Source organism: Meriones unguiculatus, chromosome 21 (assembly GCF_030254825.1).
Source record: "Meriones unguiculatus strain TT.TT164.6M chromosome 21, Bangor_MerUng_6.1, whole genome shotgun sequence".
Taxonomy (NCBI): Eukaryota; Metazoa; Chordata; class Mammalia; order Rodentia; family Muridae; genus Meriones; species Meriones unguiculatus.
In genome coordinates this window covers 31671155-31698805 of record NC_083368.1, presented here as the reverse complement: position 1 = coordinate 31698805, position 27651 = coordinate 31671155, and the positions used below count along the sequence as shown (strand labels likewise).

At 40.1% G+C, this 27651-nt stretch overlaps 2 protein-coding genes across 4 annotated transcripts in view; one reads left to right on the top strand and one right to left on the bottom strand.

Moving 5' to 3' along the window:
* Window positions 1-11888: 11888 nt before the first annotated feature.
* On the top strand, window positions 11889-14859 carry Fam237b (family with sequence similarity 237 member B). Its single transcript, XM_060373929.1, has 2 exons — window positions 11889-12352; window positions 13598-14859. Exon 2 carries the CDS (start codon window positions 13599-13601, stop codon window positions 14019-14021), a length of 423 nt encoding a protein of 140 aa, XP_060229912.1. The 5' UTR covers window positions 11889-12352; window position 13598; the 3' UTR covers window positions 14022-14859.
* Window positions 14860-23831: 8972 nt separating this feature from the next.
* The window catches only part of Cfap69 (cilia and flagella associated protein 69), a 60677-nt gene continuing 56857 nt past the window's right edge, over window positions 23832-27651 (bottom strand). For all 3 annotated transcript variants that reach the window (XM_021660212.2, XM_060374021.1, XM_060374020.1), the window contains 3 exons: window positions 25758-25844; window positions 25246-25350; window positions 23832-24680 (listed from right to left, as the gene is read on the bottom strand). In XM_021660212.2, the coding sequence (XP_021515887.1) occupies window positions 24513-24680; window positions 25246-25350; window positions 25758-25844 (360 nt within the window). In that variant the 3' untranslated portion in view covers window positions 23832-24512. The remainder of the gene's footprint in view (window positions 24681-25245; window positions 25351-25757; window positions 25845-27651) is intronic.

Here is a 27651-nt window from a genome sequence, read left to right as displayed (position 1 = left end):
GAAAATACTGTAGAATTTTTCATGTTAGTCATCAAAGTCACACATGAGTCACTACATTCCTCATAATCTGATTTAAAAGCATTTTTGGAACAGAGTTGTTTTAATCAGAATTTTGAACATTTTCTTTTGAAATGTTTTTTTTTATTTGGGTTTGTTTTGAAATTTCATAAATGTATAAAGTATATTTTGATTACTGTAACCCCTCACCCTCTCTTATCTACTTTGCACCCCAGTTTCCTCTTCCCTACAGGTCTCTATCCCACAGTCACATCTCTTTCTCATCATAATTCTTTGAGACCCATTGAGTTCAATCAGAATTTCTGTGACAATGGCCTTGAAACTATATATAGATATACAGAATCTATCTATCTATCTATCTATCTATCTATCTATCTATCTATCTATCTATCGATTTATAGGTAGATAGATAGATAGATAGATAGAGATATTGAGCCTGGTAGACCCTTCAGTGGACACACAATTGAAGACAATGACATAATTTACATCAGTAGCTACAATAGTTCAAGGGTCATAGAGCCATGAAAGCCTCCCTTTCTGATCCATGATGTTAATAGACCCAGACCTGTAAAGGCCTTTGCAAGCAGTCACAACAGCTTTGAGTATAGCACCTTATATTCCTTCCCCTATCTTCCAGTTCTTACATACTTTCTGGCCCCTCCTGTGCTATATGATCCCTGAGCCTTGGTGGTATAAATGTTCTGTTTAGAGCGGAACATTCAACAATCACCTTTTCTCAGCACCTTGAACAACCCTGAGCCTCGGCATTCCTGCAGTTCACTGCAGAGAGAAACTTCTCTGATTAAGCCTGAGAGTTGTGTTCACCAATGGGTATAAACAGAAATATTTAGAAGGCAGCTTGATACCAGGATGATTCAGCTAAAGAACACAGCAAGTTTGTCCCTAACACCTCCACAGGCTGTGGATTTTGACTGCATTTACACTACCATTTTGTGATATTTTACAATTTACAAGAAAATTGAGGAGATAATCCAAATTTTCCCAGAATGTCCTAATGTGAAGATACTAGGTCATCATCAAACTGGAAAAAATAATTAAACTGGACAGAGTGGTGCATGCCTGTAATCCCAGCACTTGGGAAGCTACAGCTGGAGGAATGGGCCACATAGTGAATTCAAGGCTTCCCTAAACGATATAATGAGACCCTGTCTTAACAAAACAAAGAACAAGGGGCTGGAGAAATGGCTCAGCAGTTAAGAACACTTGTTCCTCTTCAGTTCCCAGAACCCACATGTGTAGCTAAGCACACTCCTATTCAGCTGCATATAAGTATAAACTTTATTTGCTTTGACTTTTGTCTGTTTCAGGTTCAACACAAGCAGGTTGCATTTAATGTAACTAACACTTTAATGTGGATGCATTTTAAGACTCAAAACTGACAAATATAATTAAGAAATTTAGTATACATTGTTTAATTGTATTAGCCAGTTGAAATTTCAATTGTTTGACTTGGTTCTCTCTATTTCGTAGATTCCTTCATCATTCTTCTCTTGTTTCCCTACCCACTCCTTAATTTGATTCTCAGTTGTTTATAATGATTTGGGTTATACCTGTTCAGTGGATCTAATAAGGTTTATGAGGCACAGGCCTTGGGCTTAGTAGAAACAGAATATTTTTTGTTGGTCCTTAATTTATTTAAAAGAAAAACAATCACGTTTGTCCTGACTTTTGACTGCTTTATCTTTAAGACCTGACAAAGTGACATAGCAAATAGGCTCTATTGTATGCTATTCAAATGTTGCAAAGCTGAGAAATACTATAAATTGGGGTCTGAAATTTTAATATGAAATCATTTAAATTCTTCCAAATGATAAATATAACTGGATTAAACCAATAAGGAGCTATATACCAGCTAAGATCATTATTTATGTAAACAAAAGTAAAACATTGTCAAAGTAGCACCCTCTAGATATGGGTTTGTTGTCCCCAAACAAGGTCTGCATGATAGAGAAAAGAAAGTGGATTTCTAGTGTTACCCTTCTTTCTAGGAATTTGCGGTGTGATCATTTTTTTATTTATACAACAATTTCTGGACTCTGAATTTGTCCCACACACTATGGCAGGGACACTGCCGTAGCTATTGGAATAACTGAATGAAAATTAAGTAGAATGGTTGTGTTAATGGCATAACAGGCCTATTTTAACCTTTCTGATGCCAAATTTTATAAAAAGCTATTAAGCATTCCTATTGAGCATTGTCTGTTTGGTTCTGATTGTATCTTGTTTTAAATCAGGATATCATTTAAAGGTTCATTTTTAAGAAATATCTATTGAAACTCAATAGTTTCAATAGTGTCCTTATTGTCAGCCACTGGTTCCATAGAAATGAAAATATTTAAGTTGTCTCTACTATGTTTTTTAAGATTTTATTATTATTATTATTAATTACACTTTATTCATTTTGTATCCCCCCATAAGCCCCTCCCTCCTCCCCTCCCGATCTCACCCTTCCTCCCCTTTCTGCATGCATGCTCCTCCCCAAGTCCACTGATAGGGGAGGTCCTCCTCTCCTTCCTTCTGATCTTAGTCTATCAGATCACATCAGGAATGGCTGCATTGTCTTCTTCTGTGGCCTGGTAAGGCTGCTCCCCCTTCAGGGGGAGGTGATCAAAGAGCAGGCCAATCAGATTATGTCAGAGGCAGTCCCTCTTGCCATCACTATGTAACCCACTTGGACACTAAACTGCCATGGGCTACATCTGTGCAGGGGTTCTAGGTTATCTCCATGAATAGTCCTTGGTTGGAGTATGAGTCTCTGGGAAGTTCCCTGTGTTCAAATTTTCTTGTTCTGTTGCTCTCCTTGTGGAGTTTGTCTCTACTATTTCAGTTACTCCCTCTTAAATATTTTCTTTTATTTATCAACAGGCATAAAAAAATATCAGTTCAGTCATCAAAAGTACTCCCCCTTCTGTCTCTGTCTCTCTGTTTTTTTTGTTTGTTTGTTTTGTTTTGTGTGTGTGTGTGTGTGTGTGTGTGTGTGTGTGTGTTTCAAGATAGGGTTTCTGTGTGTAGCCTTGACTGTCCTGGACTCAATTTGTAGACCAGGCTTGCCTCGAACTCACAGTGCTGGGATTAAAGGCCAGTGCTACCTCGCCCAGCTTCAGAGTAAGCTTTTTTCTTATTTAAAACAAATGCTTATGTAGCAGAAGAGCTGGTAATATAATCACATTTCTCATTTACCTCATGTTCTTTATTGATTTACAGAGATTTCATAAAGTTAGTTCATAAACATAAGAAATTTCATAAAATTGCCCATAAAAGTAGGACAATTTTGACAGTTTAAATAAGAAATCATTTTAAATGTTTATTATTAGTACATCAAAATTCAGTGAGAATATTCTTCTCAAAAAGAAGGTATTATACGAATATCTTAGCCTTTGCTTTATGTATAAGTAATAAGTCACTACCTTGGGATGAAATATCATTTGTGTACATTGTACCTTTTCTATAGAGAATATGGCAGATCATTGGAGGACAATGATTGGTTGTAAAAGCAGAGATGGTACTTTAAAAAACTTTTAATTAATTCTTTGTGAATTTCATATCATCCACCCAATCCCACTCATTTCCTCCACCTTTCACCTTGCAACCCCCACCCCCAACAGAGAAAAAAAAAAAACTCATTGTGGAAGCTGCAGTGTGTCACAGTGTGTCCCACAGGAAACCCTTTTGTCCACACTTCTTTGCTTGCAAACGTTCTTTCCAATGACTTGTTGGTCTGGTATGAGGCCTCTGGCTTCTGCAATCAATACTGGCACCTCACAGGGACCTCTCTTAGATATCCTATTGTCATGGAGATCCTGTAGTTTGGAATCTGTAGGACTGGCCACTTCACACACTCCAACAGTTCACTGATGAGGTAGATGTTGGGGCAGGTGAATTCAGAGCCCTAGACCTCAGCCTGACAGATTTCTGAGCTGGTCAGCCTGCTGACTCTACATCTCTCATGCCCTAAGGCCAGCTCCTCAGTAACCCCCTGCAACTAGGGCCAGCTCTATCCTGCTGCCCCGGTGAGGTTTGGGGCCTTCTCTGCAGCTGGCAAGGGACAGGGACAGTTCTCATGACCCCAGGGTCAGCTCTTCTGCTGCCATAGGTGGTAAGGGATGAGAGAGTCTTTCCTTTGTTTCCACCACTGCACAGCAGACAAGAGGAGTAAAGGACCTCAGAGCTCTGAGAATTGTGTGATCATTTACAAATCTGAGATTGTGTTCCACACATCATTTTAGTCTCGGGCATCTACTTAGATGCTCCATTTTCTGTGTCATCTGGAATTTGTCATGCAGTAGCTGAAAAATTTCTTGTTTGGGAAAATGTGAAAATAGAGGCCAGAATTGAGTTTTCTAAAATACACTTTTTTGCTTCACTGAGACATCAAAAACTTATTTATCTTTTCTTAATAAGTGAGTGTGGGGAAAGGCTAGGGAGGTACTAAAATTTTTCTCTTTTCAATTTTGTTATTATAATACGTGTTTGGAAATGATATTTCCCAGCTTTTTTCTGAAATGGAAATAAAGCAATAACTCTACAAATAAGCCGCCAAGGGCTGGTCTCACACTGTCTGAGCTGTCCCTTTACATGCCATTGATGTAATGTTAGACTTCTCCTTTACACCGCATCAGTTGTCTCACTGTCAAGAATGACTGTACCTGCGCACCGATGAAATCACGTCTCACAGAAATGTCCTCTTAAAATGTTACTGATGTCGATCCTGCTAGGCCCTCTCAAAGATGAAAGATGGCTGTTTATTTATCAAAGAAGCAGGGCTGGGATGTTAGTGGAAGGAGCCTCTTTTCTGAAAAGAGGATGTGCTGCATAATATAGGATGATTACTTAGAGTTCACAGAGGAGAAAAACCAATACCCACATCAGTTTCACAGTGATTCCTTCTAAGACACTGAAATATTACAGTAAGAAAGCAAAGAGTACATACAAATGTATGTCAGTCTAGATATAAAAGGCTCCAGCAGAAGTAGAATTAGAGAGGACATAAAATTGAGTAATCTTGACTTATTTATTTTTCATAGGTACAAAGAATGACTACTGAATCAAAGCTATGATCTATCCATTCCAGTACTTTATTAAAATGGTAGCTGAGACATGGCTGGAACCAGATGACATCATATTCACTGGAACAAGCCAGGCACAAAAAGACAAGTACCACATTCCTCACTGAATCATGGAACTTAAAATCTGATCGTATAGGAATATTCTGAAGAACAAAAGTCACTAGAATTTAGGAAGGGAAAGGAGGCTAGGGTATACTGAGATGATAAATGAATACTAAAACACCACAGAGCAAAGTGCCTCTAATTGTAGAATTGGATGGCAGAGTACATCAATTAATTACAATTTACATGTTGTTTTAAATAAACTGCTTTATTTTATGCTTACTATCATGTAATAATAAAAAACAAATAAAAAGAGGGCTGAAGAGATAACTCAGAGTTTTCAGAGCATTGGCTGCTCCTCCATAGGGCTGGGTTTGATTCTCAGCACCCACATGGTGGCTCACAGTCATTTGTAACTTCAGTTTCAGGGGATCCAACTCTTTCCCCTTGTATCCATGGGCACTAGTAACACACATGTCCATATACACATGCAGGCAAACCACACATGTGCATAAAATTTAAAAAAATAAGTATTAAAAATTTCAAAAAAAAAGAAAACCTAACAAAAGGAGAAATTCAGAAGAGGTGTTAAGGTTGCTTACCTTTCTCAGAGCTAACTTTCAGGTGCAACTAAAAACACGGTAAAAGCTGAGCATGTTCCCACCTGTGTGCCGTGCATGTCTATACACAAGCCCCTTGTTCCATACGAGCATCCAAAAGCCCCACGGAAGTTCAAGAATGACAAGGGACTCTAACCACAAGACCATTATGATGGTTAATCTCTGTTATCAATTTGACTGCATCTGGAATCAAGTAAACACCAAGCTGCTGGGCACTTCCGAGAGGGCCTTTCCTTATCATATTGTGAGAAGTGGGAAGACCCTAAATGCTAGCAGCACCTTCTGGTGACAGTCTGTACTAAAGAACCTGGAAGAGAAAAACTCTTCTTTTTGCTTGTTTGCTTTCACTTTTGTTAGCAAGTTTATCTATTCTTTTGCTGTGGCATTCATTCACTTGATGTTAGAACCAGCTTCTCGGGGCTTGGAGTTGGCTGAACACCAGAATCTTTCCAGGAGTTCTCCAGGCCTTGATAAGACATTCATCCTGGTTGAGTAAGCAGCTACTAGATTCTTAGCTTCTCCAATGTGAGGCAGCCATTTTTTGGGCCACCCAGATTTTATCAAGTAACCAAATCTGATCAGTCTCAATCTATCAGTTCCATTTCTTTAGAGAACCTTGACTAACACATGAGACTATTAGAATACACAATGTTTATATGTCTTTAATGTTTCAATTTTTGTGTCCTAATAAAACTTTCTTTTTTCCTTCCTTAAATAATTACAAAAGATTTTATACTAATGATCTTCTTTTTTTGCTTCTTCTTTTGAAGAAGTAGGAACTGAAAATCTTTTCTTACCTTTGTCCTGAACTTTTTCTCTTATCTCAGAGTCAGTATTTTATTCATCATCCTTTCCCATGTTCCTGGAAAAATAGTGTTGTTTGTTCCCTCGATTATCAGACAAAAAACTTTTTTTTCTTGGCTCTGCAGGGTCCTTGTTTCAGCCTCATTTCCTACTCTCTTTACTAGCAAGATCATTGAATTACACTGTGATAAATACATTGTAATTAAGGATTACCAGAGGGAATTGAGGTGTGGATATTTAAAATTAATGTCTTTCATTATAATGAGTCAGAAAGTCAATGACTTGAAAAACTATTCCTGTAGCGCTTGAGCACGATTACGCAGTCAGCATGTCCCCGCTGTGTGTGAGTCAGGAGGGCTCTTCTGACTGCTGTGCAGAGTGACGATGGCAGTATTTCCTGGGGAAGTGTGCTGTGTACAGCAGACTCAAGATGAGCACAAGCGTGACAAAGCTGAAGCTGGTTGATTGGAAGAGAAGGAGCAGAGGGACACCTGAGTAGGCTATTGTCTTGATTAAATCAGAAAATCTTTCCAGGCAGCACTAAGGTTCTGAAGTGTTTGAGGGTTTCGGCTGCTGAGAAGCTGAGAAGTTCCTAAGAAGCTGAAATTTTCCAGCACGGAAATAGAAACCGATGAAAAATACTTGAGTGTTCTTTGTAGTTTTATGACAGTCACTAGAAAAGTTTGTAATACATGTATTTTTTGATAAGTGATCTTGAGGGAAAATGACATGTAGTACCATACAAACAAAATGCCAAATGATCTAGTGAAAATGGACACCCAGTTATAGCCATAAAACTGAATTATGTGAAAGGAAGCTTAATGTGAAGTCAGGACCTAAGGTGACAAAAGGATGGTAGAGATACCCTTGATCTAATTTGGGAATGAAGTGTGGGGACACTAGAAATAGGAACACAAGGATCATGATGGGACCAGGAGGAATACTTTACTTCTGGTAATAAATGGCTTGGAAAACACACTTGCTTATAGTTTTTTTGTTTTTTTTTTTTGGAACAGGGTTTTTCTGTGTAGCCTTGGCTGTCCTGGACTCACTTTGTAGACCAGAGTGGCCTTGAACCCACAGTGATCTGCCTGCCTCTGCCTCCCTGAATGCTGGGATTAAAGGCATGCATGACCACACCAGCTCTAAAAAATTTTACTTATTTGTGTGTGTGTGTGTGTGTGTGTGTGTGTGTGTGTGTGTGTGCCCATGGATGCTGGAAGAAGGCACTGGATTCCCTACAGCTGAAATTACAGGCCATTGTAAACTGCCTAATATGGGAGCTGGGAACAAGAACTCCAGACCTTTAGAAGAGCAGCAAATTCTCTTAATTGCTGAGCCTTCTCTCCAGATCCTAGAGGGTTTACTTTTGATAAATAATACATATATCTACACATGTTAGGCAGTACATATAGCTTTATGAATAATCAACTCTGAAGTCTAAACTTGTACAGGTATTTGTTATTTCCTCCCCTTGACAAGAGAGAGAGAGAGAGAGCGGATATCACTATGTCACTCATAACGTCCTACAAGTACTGACCCTTTTGCCATGGCTTCCCTAGTGGTGGGGTGAGAGATGCACACTATCACACCTAGCCTTCGTGGCCACTTCAGGGTGCATTATTGTGTGAGTTTTCCCACTTTACCTCCCCCCTTTTGCTAGATCAATCATATCAGTTTTCCCAGCGCTAGGAAAATTTCCAAAATATCTGGCCTTACAGCAATCTAATGCATCAGTTTCATCCTGGAGATTGTCCAAGCTGATTGGTCTTAATCTTCTTCCTTCAATGATCGAGGTTGCAGTTATGGGCCCTAACTTTGAGCATAGTGTTCAAAGTGTGCGCGTCTAGATTTTCTGTTGCTCAAGTACACCTAAGGTTCCATCAGAACAACACCATTGCAAGTCTAATTATTTCTAGGTAGTTTTCAGAAACTGCAGAAGACTAAGGATAAGCTCTCACACAGCACGTCAGTTCATCTTTCTTACCAACCATCTTCTCCCTCTTCTGCGTTTGTCAATGTCACCCTTAAAGCAGGTATCACTTTCCATCTCTTTTATGTGTAGTCAAACACCAAGTATTCTTCCTATCTTGGAAATATGTTATTTCTAATGTTTTACAGTCTTTTGAGAAAGAATGTATTTACCACATAGGAGTCATAAACGTAGAGACACCACAGAGGGCATAGCACCCCTACTTTGCCAAAAGGACACAATAATAAAATGTTCTTTAAGTTCATTTAAAAAGATTTTAGATTTATTTATTGTATGCATGTGGGTGTTTTGCCACATGCACACCTGGTGCCTGAGGAGTCAATTAAAGGCAACAGATACCCTGGAACTGGAGTGACAGATCGTTCTGGGCTACAATGTGGGTGCTGGCTATTGAACTTAGGTTCACTAAAAGCACTTTATCCTCTAGCCCAGGTTATTGCATCTGTCCCCCCCCCCTCTTTTTGCATGCTAACTTTTTTATATTATCATTTATTACAATTTATTTACTTTGGATCCCGGCTGTGGCCCCTTCCCTCATCTCTTCCCAATTCCACCCTCCCTCCCTCTTCTCCCCTTATGTCCCTCCCCCAATGGGACTGTCAGTCATGGACTCAGTGGCAGGCCCTCTGATCACGTCCCCTGTGGGAGTACAGCCTCTCTGAACCCTCATCACTATCCAGACAAGGTTTCTGTGTCTTGTCCAGACCTTTTTCTCTCATGTATCTAAACCCAATCATATTCCCCAAATGTGTCATCATTAAACTGTCTTACCACTTACAAGTATGTGCAAAAAAAAGTTTAATTTTGCCTGTCTTTGAACTTTGTAAAAATTATGTCTTCTGTGATTTTGCCAACAAAAAACTAATGTGTTCATGTATATATGTGTGTGTGTTGCTGTGATCTATTAATCTCATTGAAGAATATATTGTTGAATATCCTACAGTTATTTTAATATTAATGGTGATTTTTCTTCTTTTCATGTCTTTGCTTTTATGAACTATGCTACTATAGATATTCTATTGTCCCCATTTACAAAAATTCCTTCAAAATATAGTCCTGAGAATGAAAAGACTTATTGAGAGTTATGCACATCTAAAGACCTAGAAATCTACCACCGTGGACGCTTCCTGAAACACACAAACACATACATGTGTATGTGCTTGCGTGTGTGTTTGTGTGCATGTGTGTTTAAATGGAGTGACTGTGTAATGGAGGGACAATGTCTCCCTCAGACACTATAGACTATCAGATAAGCCTATTACCAGGTATGGGTATGGGTTGCCTCTTTTTGACTTGTTGGTCAGTAAAATCCAATTGATTCCTGAAGCATTACAGGCTCTTGCCATTGGGTAGCCTCTGGAATTAATAGTAAGATCCTTATTGCTGAAGACACCATATACCCAAGTCATAGGACATGGAGAAATGATGTTGGCACCAGCCTGAAACTTCATCCTTACTGGCTAGCTTTCATAGTGCTTGAAGGAGCTATGCAAGCAAGCTACTTGGGAGAAAAATAACCAACAGTCTTACCCATTTGTGAACCCTGTGGGTTATAGTAAGGACTGGCCTGGAAGGATATTCACTGGCACAATAGTGGCCTACCTGTTATGGGAGTAATCAACCACTTTCTGATTGATTCTAAAGTCTACCACAGAAGGCAGCATTTTTTTAAAAATGTTTGTTTGTTTATCGTGTATGCAACGTTCTGTCTGCATGTATATCTGCATGCCAGAACAGGGCACCAGCTCTTATTACAGATGGTTGTAAGCCACCATGTCATTGCTAGAAATTGAACTCATAACCTCTGGATGAGCAGCCAGTGCTCTTAACCTCTAAGCCATCTCTCCAACCCAGAACTTTTTTTTTAATTTACTGGGTTTTTTTTTTTCAAATATTTATTTATTTTATGTATATGAGTGCTCTATCTGCACATACACCTGCATCCCAGAAGAGGGGATCAGATCACATTATAGATGGTTGTGAGCCACCATGTGGTTGCTGGAAGTTGAACTCAGGACCTCTGGAAGAGCAGGTAGTGCTCTTAACCACTGAGCTATCTCTCCATCCCAGAATTTTTATATTTGTTTGTTTTGGTTTTTCGAGACAGGGTTTCTCTGTGTAGCCTTGGCTGTCCTGGACTCCCTTTGTAAGCCAGGCTAGTCTTTTGAGATCCATCTGCCTCTGCCCCCCGAGTGCTGTGACAAAAGGCGTGTACCACCACAATTGGCCCAAGAACTCATTCTTGATAGTATTAGTTGGGTGAAAGACCTGGGGCTGGCTAAGCCATGGGCCCTCCGGGGGATGCTAGTATTATTCATTTACTAAATAAACAGTAATAAACCGGCCCTTAAGTTTTCATTTTTAGTCCCATGGATTAGTTCATTTCATTAACCCTCATCAGAGAAGCTTCTTTTTACAGGAGAGGGTGATTAATACGGAGACATACAGCCACTCAATCTGCAGAGAAGAGAAAATGTACAGTGCTCAACCCTAAATGGGATGGTTACACACAAAGCCTGGGATCCTCATGGGAAGGTGGGAAGAAAGATTGTAAAAGCCAGAGGCACCTGCCGTGAAACAGTGTTTGCCAGGCCTGACGATGAGTCTCATCGCACACAGAATCTCACAGCAGGTGGAAGGGAGTGCGCAAGACCTGTGTGGGATCAAGCCAGCCAGAATCCCAGTCTGGTTTCTAGAGGACCAAGAGTCAGTTTTCTTCATGAGCGCAGCCCCTTACCCATGCTCCAGCAGATTGCCTGACACCCACGTACAACAAATGCAATTCAGTGGATTTGAAGAAACAGTGTGACACTGTTGGAGTTGGAGGAGGAATAGTAATGGGGGGAGGGGTTAAAGGAGAAATTGCAGGAGAGAAGTGGCGATGAATTTGATCAAAATGTATTACAGGATATATAAAAAAGAAAGATTACGTGCTTGCTATGACTTACGTTACCTGCCAATTATGGCCTAATTATACCAACTTAACAGCATTCCTAGTCCTATGTAAAAGTGCTGAAGCCTCAGAAGTTGGCTACGTGTGTGAACTTGGCCACGGGTTGTCCAGGTGTTTGGTAAACATGTCTGGGTGAGTCTGTGAGTTTGGTTTTGAACGAGTTTGATTTGTGTCTGAAATGGCAGGCTGGATAAAGCCGACTGCCTTACTGTTCTTCCAGCCGTCAGGTAGGGACCATCCAATCCTCACAGGGCCTGGGAGAACAAAACAAAGTTAAACTGTGCATTGACACCGAGGGGAGGTCAGGCTTGAGTTTCTTAGTGTTATAATTTAAACGGTGATTAGCTGGAGTTCAGAACCTATCGGGAAGGCTTAGAGCTTTTAACAGGTCTCTAGCCCTGAGAGAATTTTCCTGTGCACGCAGGCGTGTCTCGCTGAGGGAGAAGGTAGCTGGGGGTTGGTGACTGTCCACTGTCAGCACCGATCTCAGAGAACAGGATGAGGTAGCCAGGAAGACAGATGTGATCAGGATGAAGGCAAGCCTGAGTTGGCAGCGGCAGGAAGAGCGGCGTGGTCCGGGGACCCCAGGGGGCGTGGCCATCTCTCCGTAGGCTCGCTCCGTCCCTAGAAAAGGAGCGGCGGTCCAGCCGGGCTGTCTCCAGAGCTGCGCCCGCAACAGAGCCGCTAGCACAGCGCAGACGGTCCCCGCTCCCAACCCCTGCTACCTCCTTCCTTCTTCCAGGGCTGGGACGTCCTGAGCCTGCAGGGACACCTCCCGGCCCCCAGCGAGGAGGCTGCACGGATACCTCGGTCTCCCAGTCGGAGGCGCATTCAGGTACCGTACCGGGACGCGCGCGTGCCTTGGACATCCACCGAAGGTACTCGGTTCCCCGGTTCCCGGGAAGGATTCCTCCTTATGCGTCCCAGCCATGCAGCTGTGGATGCGAGGGGCGTTGGTCCAGAAGCTAACCAACCGAGGGGGAAGAAAGTCTTGGAGCGACCCCCCCCCCCCCGACGCCCCTCACCCTTTTAGAAGACCTCCCCCTGCTGGCTGCTGTCAGCGCACTCTGCACAATTCCCGACCGCGTAAAACGACGTGAATACTCTATTTCTTTCTTCCTTAAAAAGAACTTAGCTTCTTTTAATGAGAGGAGGAGAAAGGCAGTGTACAGAAAGGAGATGAGAAAGTCTTGGGTTCTGGGTTCCAAATTCTTCACCCCGTCTCTCTGAGCTGGCTGCAGTGGTGTGTATAGGAGCACTTAAGAGTGCCAGTCTAGATGAACAGCTTTGTGGCAATCTATTGGCAATTTAGTCCTTGATCTTTAGCCGTGTGTTAGGTCGATTTGCTGAGGAGCCCACTGTCAGGGAAACTTTGCAGAAAAGCCACTAGAACATGACGGTCTGTGCTGACCGGAATTGACTCTGTACCATCTTAAACTAGTTTGTACCCACCTTGTTTTCCCACTCTTTTATGGACATATCTTCATTGCTAAACTGATCCCAAACAACCCAAGAAAATGCAGGATCCACCAGACATGAGTGCTTAAGAATAACAACATATATATATATATTTTTTTTCCCAGATATATATATATGTATATATATATATATATATATATATATATATATATATATATATCTGGAAAAAATGAATCGTTGAGATAGCAGGTGCCATCAGGCAAACTGATTTTTAATAATCAGTTAAAAACTGACAAACCCTATTGTAGCTACGTGTAGAATGACTTGCACTTTAATCCTCTTAGACAGGGAGGCAGGAGACCACACCACTGAGAAGTGTTCTAAAGTGTACAGGGAGAAAAAGGATATAATACACGCCTTTAAGTCCTGTGGTGAAATGAATATCACATCTTCACAAACATACACTAGATTTCAGCTGGTTGACAAGCCAGAAACATAACATCCCTTTCAAGGGTTGGTCTGAGAGTCGGCAGCTCAGAGTAACAGCAACAAATACATACTCAACTATACCATAAACCGATTTTCTGAGTTTAAATGGATCAAAAGAATAATTTCTTTGTTAAAAAAAAAACTACCTCTCTCTCTTTTTTCCTATATATAGGATGGATTCTGCTGCAAGAAGATGGTTCTATCTTCTCTTGGGCTGCATCATGCTGTTCCATCTCACCAACGCTGACTTCGAATTTCAAAAGGGGGTGCTTGGCAGCGTCAGTCCCAGCATCACAGAAGACATAGATCTCCAGTGCTGGGACACCTGCTCTCTGGCACTGATAGACCTGAAGGAACTCAAGATAGAGCACAGCGCGGATGCTTTCTGGAATTTCATGCTGTTCTTGCAAAAATCTCAGCGCCCTGGCCATTACAACGTCTTCTTAAACATAGCCCAAGACTTCTGGGACATGTACATAGACTGCTTGCTGTCGAGGTCTCATGGGATGGGCAGAAGACAGGTGCTCCCTTCCAAGTATCATTTCCCGCAGAAAATGGCAGAAGGTGGTGATCTGAAGGTATACCTACGCAAGTAACAAGGTGGTTTTGATTTAAAAACTCGCTCTTCAGTCCTATTATTTCAGGTGTATCAAATAACCTAGCAAGTTTTCTGTTTAGTTTTTTTTTTATAACACACACATCTATATTATTTTTACATTACTTAGGAATCATGAAAGTGCTTGATTATAGGTGACCTTGGAACACGCATGGCTAGGTCATTAACATCATCATATTGTTACCCCATGAGTAATTTCATAAGAAAGCCAGAAAGCTCTGTATATATTCATATTGTAAGACTTCACGTCAGGCATGTGGTAGCCTTTTCAACAACACATTTTCAACTGGGATAGAAAGAATGGAATCTTATATTAATAAATATTAATATCTTCCAACATGACAGAGATAGATTATAAAATATGAGTTTTACATTTAAGAAGAAAGCCACAAAAAAAAAATACCTCAAGCAAGATGCCAGCTGAGCACATATCCCTGTCAGTATTTGTCAAGTCAAATGTTACCTGCTGTACTTAAAATTATGATTTCCAGTTTTTTAATCTTGTGGTTTTATTTCTTAGATAAAATATTTGCCTTACTATAGTGATTGGATTATTTGCAAATATTTAGGTAATTTGTTATTATTTTGTTATTTAGAAAGCATTTTGTCAGGTTATCTTTGTTTTAAAATACTACTTAAAGTATGTTGTTTTTTCTTTTTTACTAGTCAGTTTAGTGAAGTTGTTATTAATTTTATAAAGTATCTGGTACCCTAATTTGACTTTAAAACTGTGCCCCAACTAATGCCAGCATCTAAAAATGATATTTAATCTTGATGTAATGTTCTGTTTGCCTTCCGAAATGTACATTTCAACACTAATCCATGTTATATATTAAATATTTTTCTATGTATTAAGGACTAAAACCTTTAACTTTTCTTGTGTATGGATGTGTTTGTGTGTGTGTGTGTTTGTGTACACTGTGAGAATGCACTGCCTGCAGAGGCTAGAAGAGCATGTTAGATCCTATGGCACAGGGGTTACAGATGGTTGTGAGTCACAATGTGGGTGCCAACAATTGAACTCAAGTCCTCTATGAGAGCAGCCAGTGCTCTTAACCTCTGACCCATCTCTCCAACCCCTATGTTCCAATTCTTGTTGTCTCAACATTAAAGGATCAACAAACAGAAATGAAAAATGTACAATTTACCAATACGTAGCACAATAGAATTTTCATGTAGGTATTAAATCAGTCACATTTTATACTTAGTTATTTTTTTATTATTTACAACTCACACCGTATTCCACAAATGGTATGAAGCTTTAAAGAACAAAAGACTGACACAAAAGAATGACAAACCTAATCAACCAACCAACCAAACAAACAAACAAAAAAACCAAACCAAACAAAAATGAAAACCCCAAAAGAATGACACAACGCCTAAGATGATTTGGAATGGTGGGAAATGATTACAAGAAACTACTAATACATAATTATGGTTTATATTAATGACGTTGATTGTATGCCATCAAGCAGCACTTTGGGGACTTGGGGGAAGCTCGGTTGTTAAAGTGTTTGTGGCACAAACCTGAGGTTCTAAGACCAGATACTCAGGCAGGAGAGCATATGTCTGGAAGATCAGACCTGGGAAAGGGGAGACAGGAGGCTCCCTGGGACTTCCTGGACAGCCAGGCTAATAGAATTGGTAAGTAAGAAACCTGTCTCACAAAATAAAATTTGAGTAGTAGAGGAAGGTACCCACCATTGGCCTCTGCCTATCCCCAGCCTATACCCTTGACGGAAACCTGAAAATTAGTGAGATATCTAATATCCAAAGTGAAAAGGGACTCAAAACAGTGTGAAGATATTGTTTTTTTTTTTTTTTTTTTTTTTTTTACAAGAAAAAAACAAACCAAATGTTAAGGAAATTCCTCCACTTTGCCAGGACAAAGAGCCAGCAGAAATCTGCCTTGTATTTCCCTAATGGCTATCATGATGTAAATAATGTTTTCAAGTGTTTTGATAATGATGACACATTCTTCTCTGTATAAAATTAAATCTAAGCAAAGTTAAAAGCAGCAAAAAGAGCTAGGTGGTGGTGGCACATGCCTTTCATTCCAGCACTCAAGAGGTAGAGGCAAGCAGATCTCTGTGAGTTTGAGGCCAGCCCAGTCTACAAAAATAGTTGCAGGACAGCCAGGACTACACAAAGAAATCCTGTCTCAACTGTCCCCCCCAAACAGAATAAAATAATATTGAATAAATACACAACTGTCTGATGTCATTGTTTTCTTTTTTCATTTTTATTTATTTTTTATTAATTACAATTTATTTACTTTGTATCCCAGCAGTAGCTGCCTCCCTCCTCCCCTCCCAATACCCACTCCACCTCCTTTTTCTCTTTCCATACCCCTCCCACTGTCCACTGATAGGGGAGGACATCCTCCCCCTTCCATCTGACCCTAGACTATCAGGTCTCATCAGGACTGGCTGCATTGTCTTCCTCTAGGGCCTGGTAAGGCTGCCCTCTCCCATCAGGGGGAGGTGATTAAAGAGCCTGCCACTGAGCTCATGTCAGAGACAGCTCCTGTTCCCCTTACTTGGGTACCCACTTGAAGACTGAGCTGCCATGGGCTACATCTCTGCAGGGGTTCTAGGTTATCTCCATGCATGATCCTTGCTTGGAGTATCAGTCTTAGAAAAGACCCCTAGGTCCAGAATTTTTGGTTCTGTTGCTCTCCTTGTGAAGCTCCTGTCCTCTCCAGGTCTTTCTAACTTCCCCTTCTTTCATAAGATTCCCTGCACTCTGCCCAAAGTTTGGTTATGAGTCTCAGCATCTGCTTTGATACCCTGCTGGATAAAGTCTTTCAGAGGCCCCCTGTGGTAGAGTACTGTCCTGTTCCCTGTTTTCTCCCTTTTCTGATGTCGTCCCATTTGCCTTTCTAAGTGAGGACCGAGCCTTACCCTGGGTCCTTCTTCTTGCTTAGCTTCTTTAGGTGTACAGATTTTAGTATGTTTATCCTACATTATATGTCTAATATCACTTATAAGAGAGAATTTACCATGTGTGTCTTTCTGTTTCTAGGATATCTCTCTCAGGATGATCTTTTCTAGTTCCCACCGTTTGCCTGCAAATTTCATGATTTCCTTGTTTTTAATTGCTGAGTAGTGTAATTCCATTGTGTAAATGTATCACAATTTCTGTATCCATTTCTCAGTTTAAGGACATCTGGGTTGTTTCAGGTTCTGGCTATTAAAATAAAGCTGTTACAAACATGGTAGAGCAAATGTCCTTGTTGTATACTTGAGCATCTTTTGGATATATGCCTAGGAGTGGTATAGCTGGATCTTGAGATAGCACTATTTTTAAATGTCTGAGAAAGAACCAGATTGATTTCCAAAGTGACTGTACAAGTTTACATTCCCACCAGCAATGGAGGAGGGTTCCCCTTTCTCCACATCCTCTCTAGCATGTGTTGTCACTTGAGTTTTTGATCTTAGCCATTCTGATGGGTGTAAGGTGAAATATCAGGGTCATTTTGATTTGCATTTCTCTGATGACTAAGGATGTTGAGCATTTCTTTAAGTGTTTCTCTACCATTCTGTATTCCTCTATTAAGAATTCTCTGTTTAGCTCTGTAACTCATTTTTTAATTGGTTAATGATTTGTTGCTGTTTAACTTCTTGAGTTCTTTATATATTCTGGATATTCACCAACATACAGTTGGTGAAGATCCTTTTCCAGTATGTAGGCTCTCATTTTGGGCTGCTGACAGTGTCCTTTGCTTTACAGAAGCTTTTAGTTTTATGAGGTCCCATTTATTGATTGTTGCTCTTAGAGCCTGTGCTGTTGGTGCTCTGTTCAGGAAGTTGTCTCCTGTTCTAGGATCTTCCCCACTTTTTCTTCTAACCGATTTAGTGTGTCTGGTTTTATGTTGAGGTCCTTAAGCCACTCAGACTTTAGTTTTGTGCAGGGTGATAAGTATGGATCTATTTGCATTTTTCTACATGTAGACATCCAGTTAGACCAGCACCATTTTTTGAAGATTGTGTCTTTTTTTTTCATTGCATGGTTTTTGCTTCTTTGTCAAAAATCAAGTATCTGTAGCTGTGTGGGTTTATTTCTCGGTCTTCGATTCTTTTGATCCGTCATTCTGTTTCTATGCCAGTGCCATGCAGTTTTTATTACTGTTGTTAGATAGTACAGCTTGAGATCAGGGATAGAGATACCTCCAGACAATGTTATTGTACAGGATTGTTTTAGCAATTCTGGGTTTTTTTGTTTTTCCATGTGAAACTGAGAATTGTTCTTTCAACTTTTATAAAGAATTGTGTTGATATTTTGATGGGAATTGCATTGAATCTGTAGATTGCTTTTGGCACGATGGCCATTTTCACTATGTTAATCCTACCGATCCATGAGCACAGGAGATCTTTCCATCGTCTGATATCTTCTTCAATTTCTTTCTTCAGAGACTTGAGATTTTTTTTTCAAACAGGTCTTTCACTTGCTTGGTTAGAGTCACACCAAGGTTCTTTATGTTATTAGTGAATATTGTGAAGGGTGTTGTTTCTCTGATTTCTTTCTCAGCCCTTTTGTCTTTTGTATACAGAAAGGCTACTGATTTTTTTTTTTTAAGTTAATTGTCTGTCCAGCTGCTTTGCTGAAAGTGTTTATCAGCTGAAGGAGTTCTCAGGTTGAATTTTTGGGGTCACTCATGTATGCTATCATATCATCTGCAAATAGTGATACTTTGACTTTTCCTTTCTGATTTGTATCCCCTTGATCTCCTTTAATTTATTGCTCTAGCGAGGACTTCAAGAACTATGTTGAAGAGATATGGAGAGAGTGGGCAGCCTTGCCTTGTCCCTGGTTTCAGTGGGATCAATTTAAGTTTCTCTCCATTGAGTTTGATGTTGGCTATAGGCTTGCTGTTTACTGTCTTTACTATATTTAGGTATGTGCCTTATATCCCTGATCTCTCCAAGACTTTAAACATGAATGGATGTTGGAGTTTGTCAAATGCTTTTTCAACATTTAAGATGTTGATCATGTGTATTTTTTCTCCTTCAGTTTATTTATATAGTGAATTACATTGATGGATTTCCATATATTGAACCACCCTGCATACCTGGGATGAAGCCTGCTTGGTCATAGTGGATGATATCTTTGATGTGTTCTTGGATTCGGCTTGCAAGTATTTTATTGAGTATTTTTGCATCAATGTTCATATGAGAGATAGGCCTGAAGTTCTCTTTGTTGGGTTTTTGTGTGGTCTAGGTATCAAGGTGACTGTGGCCTCCCAGAATGAGTTTGGTAATGTTCCTTCTGTTTTTATTTTGTAGATTAGTTTAAAGCTCTTCTTTGAAGGTTTGGGAGAATTCTGTGTGGAAACCATCTGACCCTGGGCTTTTTTTTTTTTTTTTTTTTGAAAGGAGAATTTTGATGAGTGCTTCTATTTCCTTGGGGGATATAGGACTATTTAATCTATTTACCTGATCTTGATTTAATGTTCGTAAATGGAATCTATCAAGAAAATTGTCCACTTTATTTAGATTTTCAAATTTTGTGGTATATCGGCTTTTGAAGTAAGACCTAATGATCATTTGGATTTCCTCAGTGTCTGTCATTATGTCCCCCTTTTCATTTTTGATTTTGCTTATTTGGATAGTTTCTCTTTGCCTTTTAGTTAGTTTGGTTGATTTTGTTGATTTTCTCAAAGAACTATCTCTTGGTTTCATTGATTCTTTGAATAGTTTTCTTTGTTTCTAATTTATTGATTTCAGCTCTGAGCTTGATTATTATTATTATTTCCAGCCGTCTACTACTCTTGGGTGTGTCTGCTTTTTTTTTTTTTCTCCCTAGGGATTTTAGGTGTGCCATTAAGTTGCTTGTGTGAGATGTCTAAAACTTCTTTCTGAAGTCACTTAGTGCTATTAACTTTTCTCTTAGCACTGCTTTCATTATGTCCCATAAGTTTGGGGAAGTTGTGCCTTCATTTTCATTGAATTTTAGGAAGTCTCTAATTTCTCTTTTTATTTCTTATCCAGCTGTTACTGAGTAGAAAGTTGTTTAGTTCCCATATTTATGTAGGCGTTTTTTGTCATTTCTGTTGTTGCTGAGGTGTAGTTTTAGGCCATGGTGGTTTGATAGGACACAAGAGATTATTTTGACCTTATTGTAACTGTTGAGGCTTGCTTTGTGCCTGACTATATGGTCAATTTTGAGGAAGGTTCCATGAGGTGCTGAGAAGAAGGTATACTCTTTTGAGTTTGGGTGAAAAGTTCTATAGACATCTAAGGTCTATTTGATTCAGAACATCTGTATGTGTCATTATTTCCCTATTTAATTTCAGACTAGATGATCTGTCTTTTGGTGAGAGTGGAATGTTGAAGTATCCCACTGTAAAGGTGTTGGGATCTATGTGTGATTTAAGCTTTAATAGTTTCATTTATAAATGTAGGTGCTTCTGTATTTGGGGCAAAAGTGTTCAGGATTGTGATGTCCTCCTGGTGGATTTTTCCTTTGATGATAATGATGTGCCCTCCATCTTTTTTTGATCAATTTTGGTTGAAAGTCTATTTTATTAGATATTAGGATGGCTACTCTAATTTGCTTTCTGGGTCTGTTTGCTTTGAAGGGTCTTTTCCAGCCCTTTACTCTGAGGCAGTGTTTATCTTTGTTGCAGAGGTATGTTTCTTGGATCAGAATGTTGGATCCTGTTTCCATATCCCTTCTGTTAGTCTGTGTCTTTTTATTGGAAAGTTGAGTCCATTGATGTTTGATAGATAATAGTGACCAATGAATGTTAGTTCCTTTTATTGTGGAGTTGGTGGTGATACTGTGATTATTTGCTTGTTTTAATTTTTTTTGTTGTCAAGTTTTCTATATCCTGTGTTTTCTTGGGTATAGTTGATTTTGTTAGATTGGAGTTTTCTAAGATCTTTTGTAGGGCTGGGTTGCTGTGTAAATATTAAGTTTAGTTTTGTCATGGGATATTTTGTTTTCTCCATCTATGTTGATTGAAAGCTTTGCTGAGTATAGCAGTCTCGGTTGGCATCTGTGGTCTCTTACAGTCTCCATGACATCTGTCCAGGCCCTTCTGGCTTTCGTAGTTTCCGAGAAGTCTGGTGTGATTCTGATAGGTCTACCTTCATATGTTACTTGGCCTTTTTCCCTTGCTGCTTTTAATATTTTTTCTTTGTTCTGTAGATTTAGTGTTTTGACTATACTTTCATTTGCCCCTGTGGGCCCAAATCTAAGAGTATAGAACAGGATTGGGGTGGGGGGAGATCACCTGTGCTTTCCTATTAGGCCTGCGGGTGAGACTGTGTGCCTTCAAGTGAGTGTGTGCAGAGAGCCCCAGATCCAGTGTTCCTGTATGCTAGTAACCAGACATCAGATCCCTCCCATCCACACTCCCACTGTGGGCAACATAGGAATCCCTGGGACAATGTTCTCAACATTGAAGCCCTTGTTCTGTGGGTCTCCCAGTGGAGTCCAGGAAAACAATTCCTGGAGCCAAGATGGTGCAACCCAGACAGATCTGAAAGCCTAGAGGACAGTACAACAGGCCTGTGGGCCACTGAAGCATTTAGGGTACCTGCACATGTGCACTGTGCCTGTGAACCTTGCCAGCACCCCCACTTGCACTTAAGCTCCACCCTTCCGGGCATCTATATGCTCTAGCACCGTGTCTTTCATGGCACACTTCCACGCACACTCCCGTGCTTTTGCACATGTGCCTGCAACCTTCCTGCAACTGAAACACCAATATCCACTCTCAAAATGGTGGACCTCTCTCATCTTCCTGAAGAATCCTCCAGACTCCAGAGAAAGATGGATCCAGTCTGTAGTACAGGCTCCAGGACGAAACAGCGAAGGTTACAGATAAGCAGATGGCTAGAGGCCAGAGTAAGAACACATCTAACAAAAATCATGGACATCATGGCTTCGCCAGCAACCCCCCAAATCAATAGATATTGTAATTCATTAGAAACACAGGAAAATGATCTCAAATCTATGCTTATCCAGTAATTAGAGGTACATAAAGAGGAAATGAACAAAGTTTTCAAAGAAATACAGGCAGATACAGTCAAACAAATAGAGGCATATGTAGAGGCACATATAGAGAGGAAATAAACAAAAAATAGAGGCCATCATGGACAGACAGGAATCCAAATACAAACAGATGAAGGAAATGGTGCAAGACATGAAAACAGAATTAGAATCAAAGAAAACATGCAGTGAGAAACTGCTGGAGATGGATAACCTAGAAAAGAGATCAGAAACTACAGAGGTAAGCATCACCAACAGAATTCAAAATATGGAGAAGAGACCCTCAGGTGCTGAAGACACAATTGAAGAACTCAATACCTCTCTCAAAAAAGACATAAAATCAGAAAAGGTCCTGACACAAAACATCCAAGAAGTCAAAGACATCATGAAAAGACACAACCTAAGAATAATAGGAGTGGACAAAAAAAAGAAGATTCCAGGCTCCAAGGTCCAGAAAATATTTTCAAGAAAATCATAGAAAAAAAATTTCCCCAACTTAAAGAGATGTTCGTAAACATTCAAGAGGCCTATAGAACACCAAATAGGCTAGACCAGACTTCTCTGTTTGGCCGCCAGGAAGGGAGGCCCATACCACCATCTTGCTTGGGGCAAGAAAAAGTGTAGGAGGTCAAATGTTCACCACTCTCAGACCCTGGAGACATCCACAGGCGACCTGGATCTAAACTGTCTCAGTTCACAGTTTTCCCCCTGTCACCCAGGAAGCCTCAGTGTTGATGTTCTGGCTTCAGAGCCCCTCCACTCACCAGTTCCAAGTTTTGAATCCTCTGTCCCTCAGCTCCAGTGTGTGCTGGTCGCCACCATCTTGGAACCCCCTCCTGTCTGATGTCTTAACTTGATCTAAGAATAAACCTTGAATTAAAAGGGGTGTGTTCTCTAAGTCTGGACTACTCTGAAATTCTCCTTAAGTAATCTAGGGCTTTGGTAAGGGTTTTATATATATGCACAAATTTAAGGAGGGTACAGGAACGGCAGTTTAAGAACCTTCAGTGTAAAATGAACAAACCTCTTAGTTTTTCAAATATTACTTGACAAGTATTAGTTTGTGTAAGCAAATTTTGCCTGATAATATATCAGCTTGGTGGAAAACAGAATGAGACTGTAGGTCCACTATGTGTTTAGGTTGAAAATGTTTTGCTTATTAAGAGAGGAGCTGTAAGCCATGGAAATCAGGCAGCACTGATGATTTGACTAAAGTCCCTTTTCTAAATAGGCTCAAGAGGTGTCCTAGTCGTCCTTAGGAAACAGTTTAATGATTTTCATCATCTGGGTACAAATGATTACAGTTTAATAGTCAGTGCCATAAAGCAAGACTGTGCCAGTTTGGCCTAAAATTTGTTTGAACAGTTGTTGTTAATCACCCATACTAACTATAAAAAATGTATCTCATCAGTGATAACCATTTCAGCTTTAATTAATAAAATTAGGGGCTAGCCTTCTATCCTAAACTGATTACAAGTGGTCTGTTCATTCTCCTAAATCATATTCTGCTACACTGTAAGAACATTTGGGCTGGAGAGTTAATTCAATGAGTAAAAGTTCTTGACACCAGGTCCTCGCAGAAGGACCCTCATGGTGGAAGGAGAGACTCTTACAAATTGTCCTCTTGCCCTCATTTGCATGTGAAACACACATAAACACACACACTATACATTAAAAATAAATTAAAAAATAATTTTTTAATGAGTTTGGATTTATGCTGAGTTCATTTAATTTAACACAGAACGGGTAAATGTCCCTGAACCTTAAGGATATGGAGTCACAAAACAGCTAATTCTGAGTCCAAAATACATGTTTTATTTGATTAGTATATATTTTTTGAAAGCTTGAAATTTGTCTCAGCTGACTCATGGAAGAAAACAGACTGTCCATCTCTCAGAAAGGGCAGCCTAGACAGCATATCCACTAGGACTCAAGAGGAGCATGTACAGGATATGAAGAGAGAACGAAAAGCAGAGAAGTTTGTGCTGCTGTGAGAGAGGTTACCTCACATCTACACTTTTCCACTGGATAAATGCAAGGTAGTCCTGCTGCAAGGAGATTCCTACTAACTCAGTTTCAGCCCTTCAATCCAACAGTGCCCCCAGTCTAAATTACTCAGGATGGGAGATACAAAGGCCATGAAAACAACATTTAGGGTAGACTATTTGGATTAACTGATGGACAGCCAAAAGTTCTAACTGATAAACTTTACAACTTCAGGGAGGGGACCAATAGTCTTTCCAAAGATAGTGGTGATAGCTTTTCTGATACATATGTCAGTGTTTTCAATAAAAATAAACTATCTTATCCTGACTTTACTTTTTTATAATATTTTACTAAAATATTTATTCTAAATTTTGCCTTACATTTATATATAAATATACATTCAAAAAGTTGTTTTATAAGTTGTTTTACAACCTTTTACATCTAAAAAGTTCCACATAGGATTTATTTCAAAAGGTTCCAGAGAACATCAGATAGGGATGCCCTTTTTAGGCTCATTCAGTGTCTTCATTTTCACCTTCTGCAAGGCTCCTCCTCGAATAGGCAGTGTTTTAAGAGCAATGTCAGTGTCAGCCAGATGTCCTCCCAGTAATCGGGCAGGAGTGCTTTCCACTGTCACCACCTGACCCGAAGGTACCTGGAAAAGGAAAAGACAACTATCTAAAAGTTTATTTATAAAACCTTTTGATAATCCATGTATGCAATGGTTTGCTTTGTAAAAGATACTAAGCGTAAGTGACAGTGTGACATAAGAGAAAGATAAGGACTTTCGTGCCAGGAAAGTGGGCTTGAATTCTTCTACTGCTCATTAGTTTTGTGGTGGGGACAAACTGGGTCCAAGAGAGATCACTAAGAGTGCTGGTATGGTCACTTGCACTGGCCTACTTCCGGGCAAAGGAGGATTATGCATATGCTACAATCAAGATGCAATCAGTGCCCTGAGCAGAGCTGGCAGCACCTTCTTAGGGAACCCGGGTGTGCGGGTGGGGATGTGGGGGTGTGGGAAGGTGTTTGCTCTAAGCTAGCACTAGGAATGGGGATACGGGAGGGGAAAAGTATCTTAGAGATAAATATGCTTTAATGATGGGAAATCTGAACAATAAAAAACAAGACATATGAGGCAAAAGTTCCTACAGAAATAACATTTTGGCAGCCCAAATTTTATATCTGTTAAGAAAGAGATGTGGAAGAAATGATCTTACCGTTGTGTTAAGACCTTTAATAACTGTTCGGTGATATATTGCATTTTGTGGACATTCAATATATCTAGAGGATTCTATAGCCTTTTCTTGAAGCCTTTTTGCTTTCTGAAAAATTTTACATTAGAAAGAAAACAGCATTAATTGCCAGTGAAGCATGGTCGACGGTCTTACCAGAAGTATTTTTGTTCTCCTGTTCTTAACTCTGCTGCTTATGGAAATAAAATCCTTCGGTGAGAAGGGTCAGATGGAGAGCAGGCACAGTCTCTTGGACTTACTCCTGCCTATTATGTCAAAGTTGCTCAGAACACTACCCTGGCTTCCTAGTATTAAGCCAAATGGAGTGCAAAGCAGCATTTTCCATTTGTAAACCGTGCTTTCGGTTGTCAGTCTAAGAGGAAGGCAAGGGTATAACAGTGGTAGAATCCTACAGAACATTACCAGAAATGTGGAAATGAATATTCCTTATGATTAGCTGGTTGTTGTGTATACCGCTAGTGCTTTGAAAATCCTACCTTTAATGTTTTAGGATTTGATGTTCTAGCCATGAAGTATTCCCATGACTTGTTAGCCAGATCTCTTTGCTTATGTGTGGCCTGTATCTGAAACAAATAATAAAATCAAGAGTTTCAGTTCACATACTAAAATCTGTTTACCTAAAGAAGCTAAACAAGAAGGAGGACCTGGGGTAAGAGGATCAATCCTCATTTAGAAAGACAAAGGGGGTGGACATTGGAAGAAGGAGAAAACAAGAAACAGGACAGGAGCCTACCACTGAGGGTCTCTGAAAGACTCTACCTAGCAGTAGATGAGTCTTTGATGAGTAGACTCATCAAAGCAGATGATGAGACTCATAACCAAATTTTGGGCAGAGTGCAGGGAATCATAGGAAAGAAGGGGAAGTTAGTAAGGCCTGGAAGGTACAAGCATAGCAACAGAACTAAAAAGTCTGGGCTCAGGGGTATTTTCTGAGACTGATACTCCAAACAAGGTACATTCATGGATATAACCTAGAACCCTTGCTCAGATGTAGCTCATGGCAGCTCAGTATCCAAGTGGGCACCCTAGTAAGGTGAACAGGGACTGTCTCTGACATGAACTCAGTGGCTGGCTCTTTGACCTCCTCCCCCCGCCCCCCGAGGGAGGAGCAGCCCTGCCAGGCCACAGAGGAGGACATTGCAGCCAGTCCTGATAAGACCTGATAAGCTAGGGTCAGATGGAAGGTGAGGTGGACCTCCCCTATCAGTGGACTTGGAGAGAGGCATGGGAGGAGATGAGGGAGGGAGGATGGGATTGGGAGGGAGGGAGGGAGGGGGCTATAGCTGGGATACAAATAAAATGTAATTAATATAAAAAATAACAATTAAAAAAAGAGTTTTGGTTCCCATGAAATACACTAAAGGGCTCAGAAGGTCCCTATTTAAAAGGAGATGCCTCCCTTTTGCTAAAGGAAACTTTGAGGCTGACAACTGTTTCAAAAGTGGGGACAGATGTATGATAATAAATATTCAGTCAAAATGACAAAGGTTCTGTGATTCAAAAGAACTTATGCATTGAGGCAGCAAAAGCTCCATGTTTTCTTCCCAGTTCTGAGCAGATCAACCCGCTTATGGCAGTACCCATGTCATAAAAACTGTGGAAGCAGATCTTTGAAGTAATTAGTTGCAGGGTGGTGTTACCATGTGAATGTCCAAAGATCCTAAGCTGAAGAGTCAAGCATTCAACAGTCTATATGGAAATATCAGGCAATATACAACACTTTGGAGATCATCTTAAGGAGCTTAACTATAGTCATAGAGATCCAAGACAAAGTGGTGATGTCTCTCTGTCCACAGATAAAATTGTTCAAATGCTTCTTAGTTGGTAAAACAAATAAAAAACAGACTATGCTACAGGTTCTTGCCTGTGCATGTTAAAGAGAAATGGCTGTTTTTTCCAGCTGACTTCTCTGTTTAGCTGAAGTCAGGCCAGTTTGCCTAGGCATGAACAGAAGCAATGATCACAGGTATTTTGGCACTGAGGTAGGGAGGAAGCTGATGGATGGACACATCTACAGCTGGCCAAACAGGAAAGGGCTGTGAAAGGAGGAGGTGTGAAAGATACCCTTATCTCCCTATGAAGTTATGTATTCTGTTATAGATAAGTTGCCAGAATACATTTAAAGTACATAGTTAAGGAAGTTATAACTTTTAGAACCCTGTTGAATACTTAAAAAAATACAAGTGTGTCAAGTATCTCTTTACCTTGTAAAATCTAAGAGTACAAAATGAAATTATATGGCTAGGGAGATAACTCAGCCAACAAATTGCTTGTTGTGCAAGCATGAAGACCTGAGGTCCATCACCAGATCCTACATAAAAAGCCTGGTATGGGGGCCTATGCTAGTAATTGCAGTTGTGGGAGGAAGAG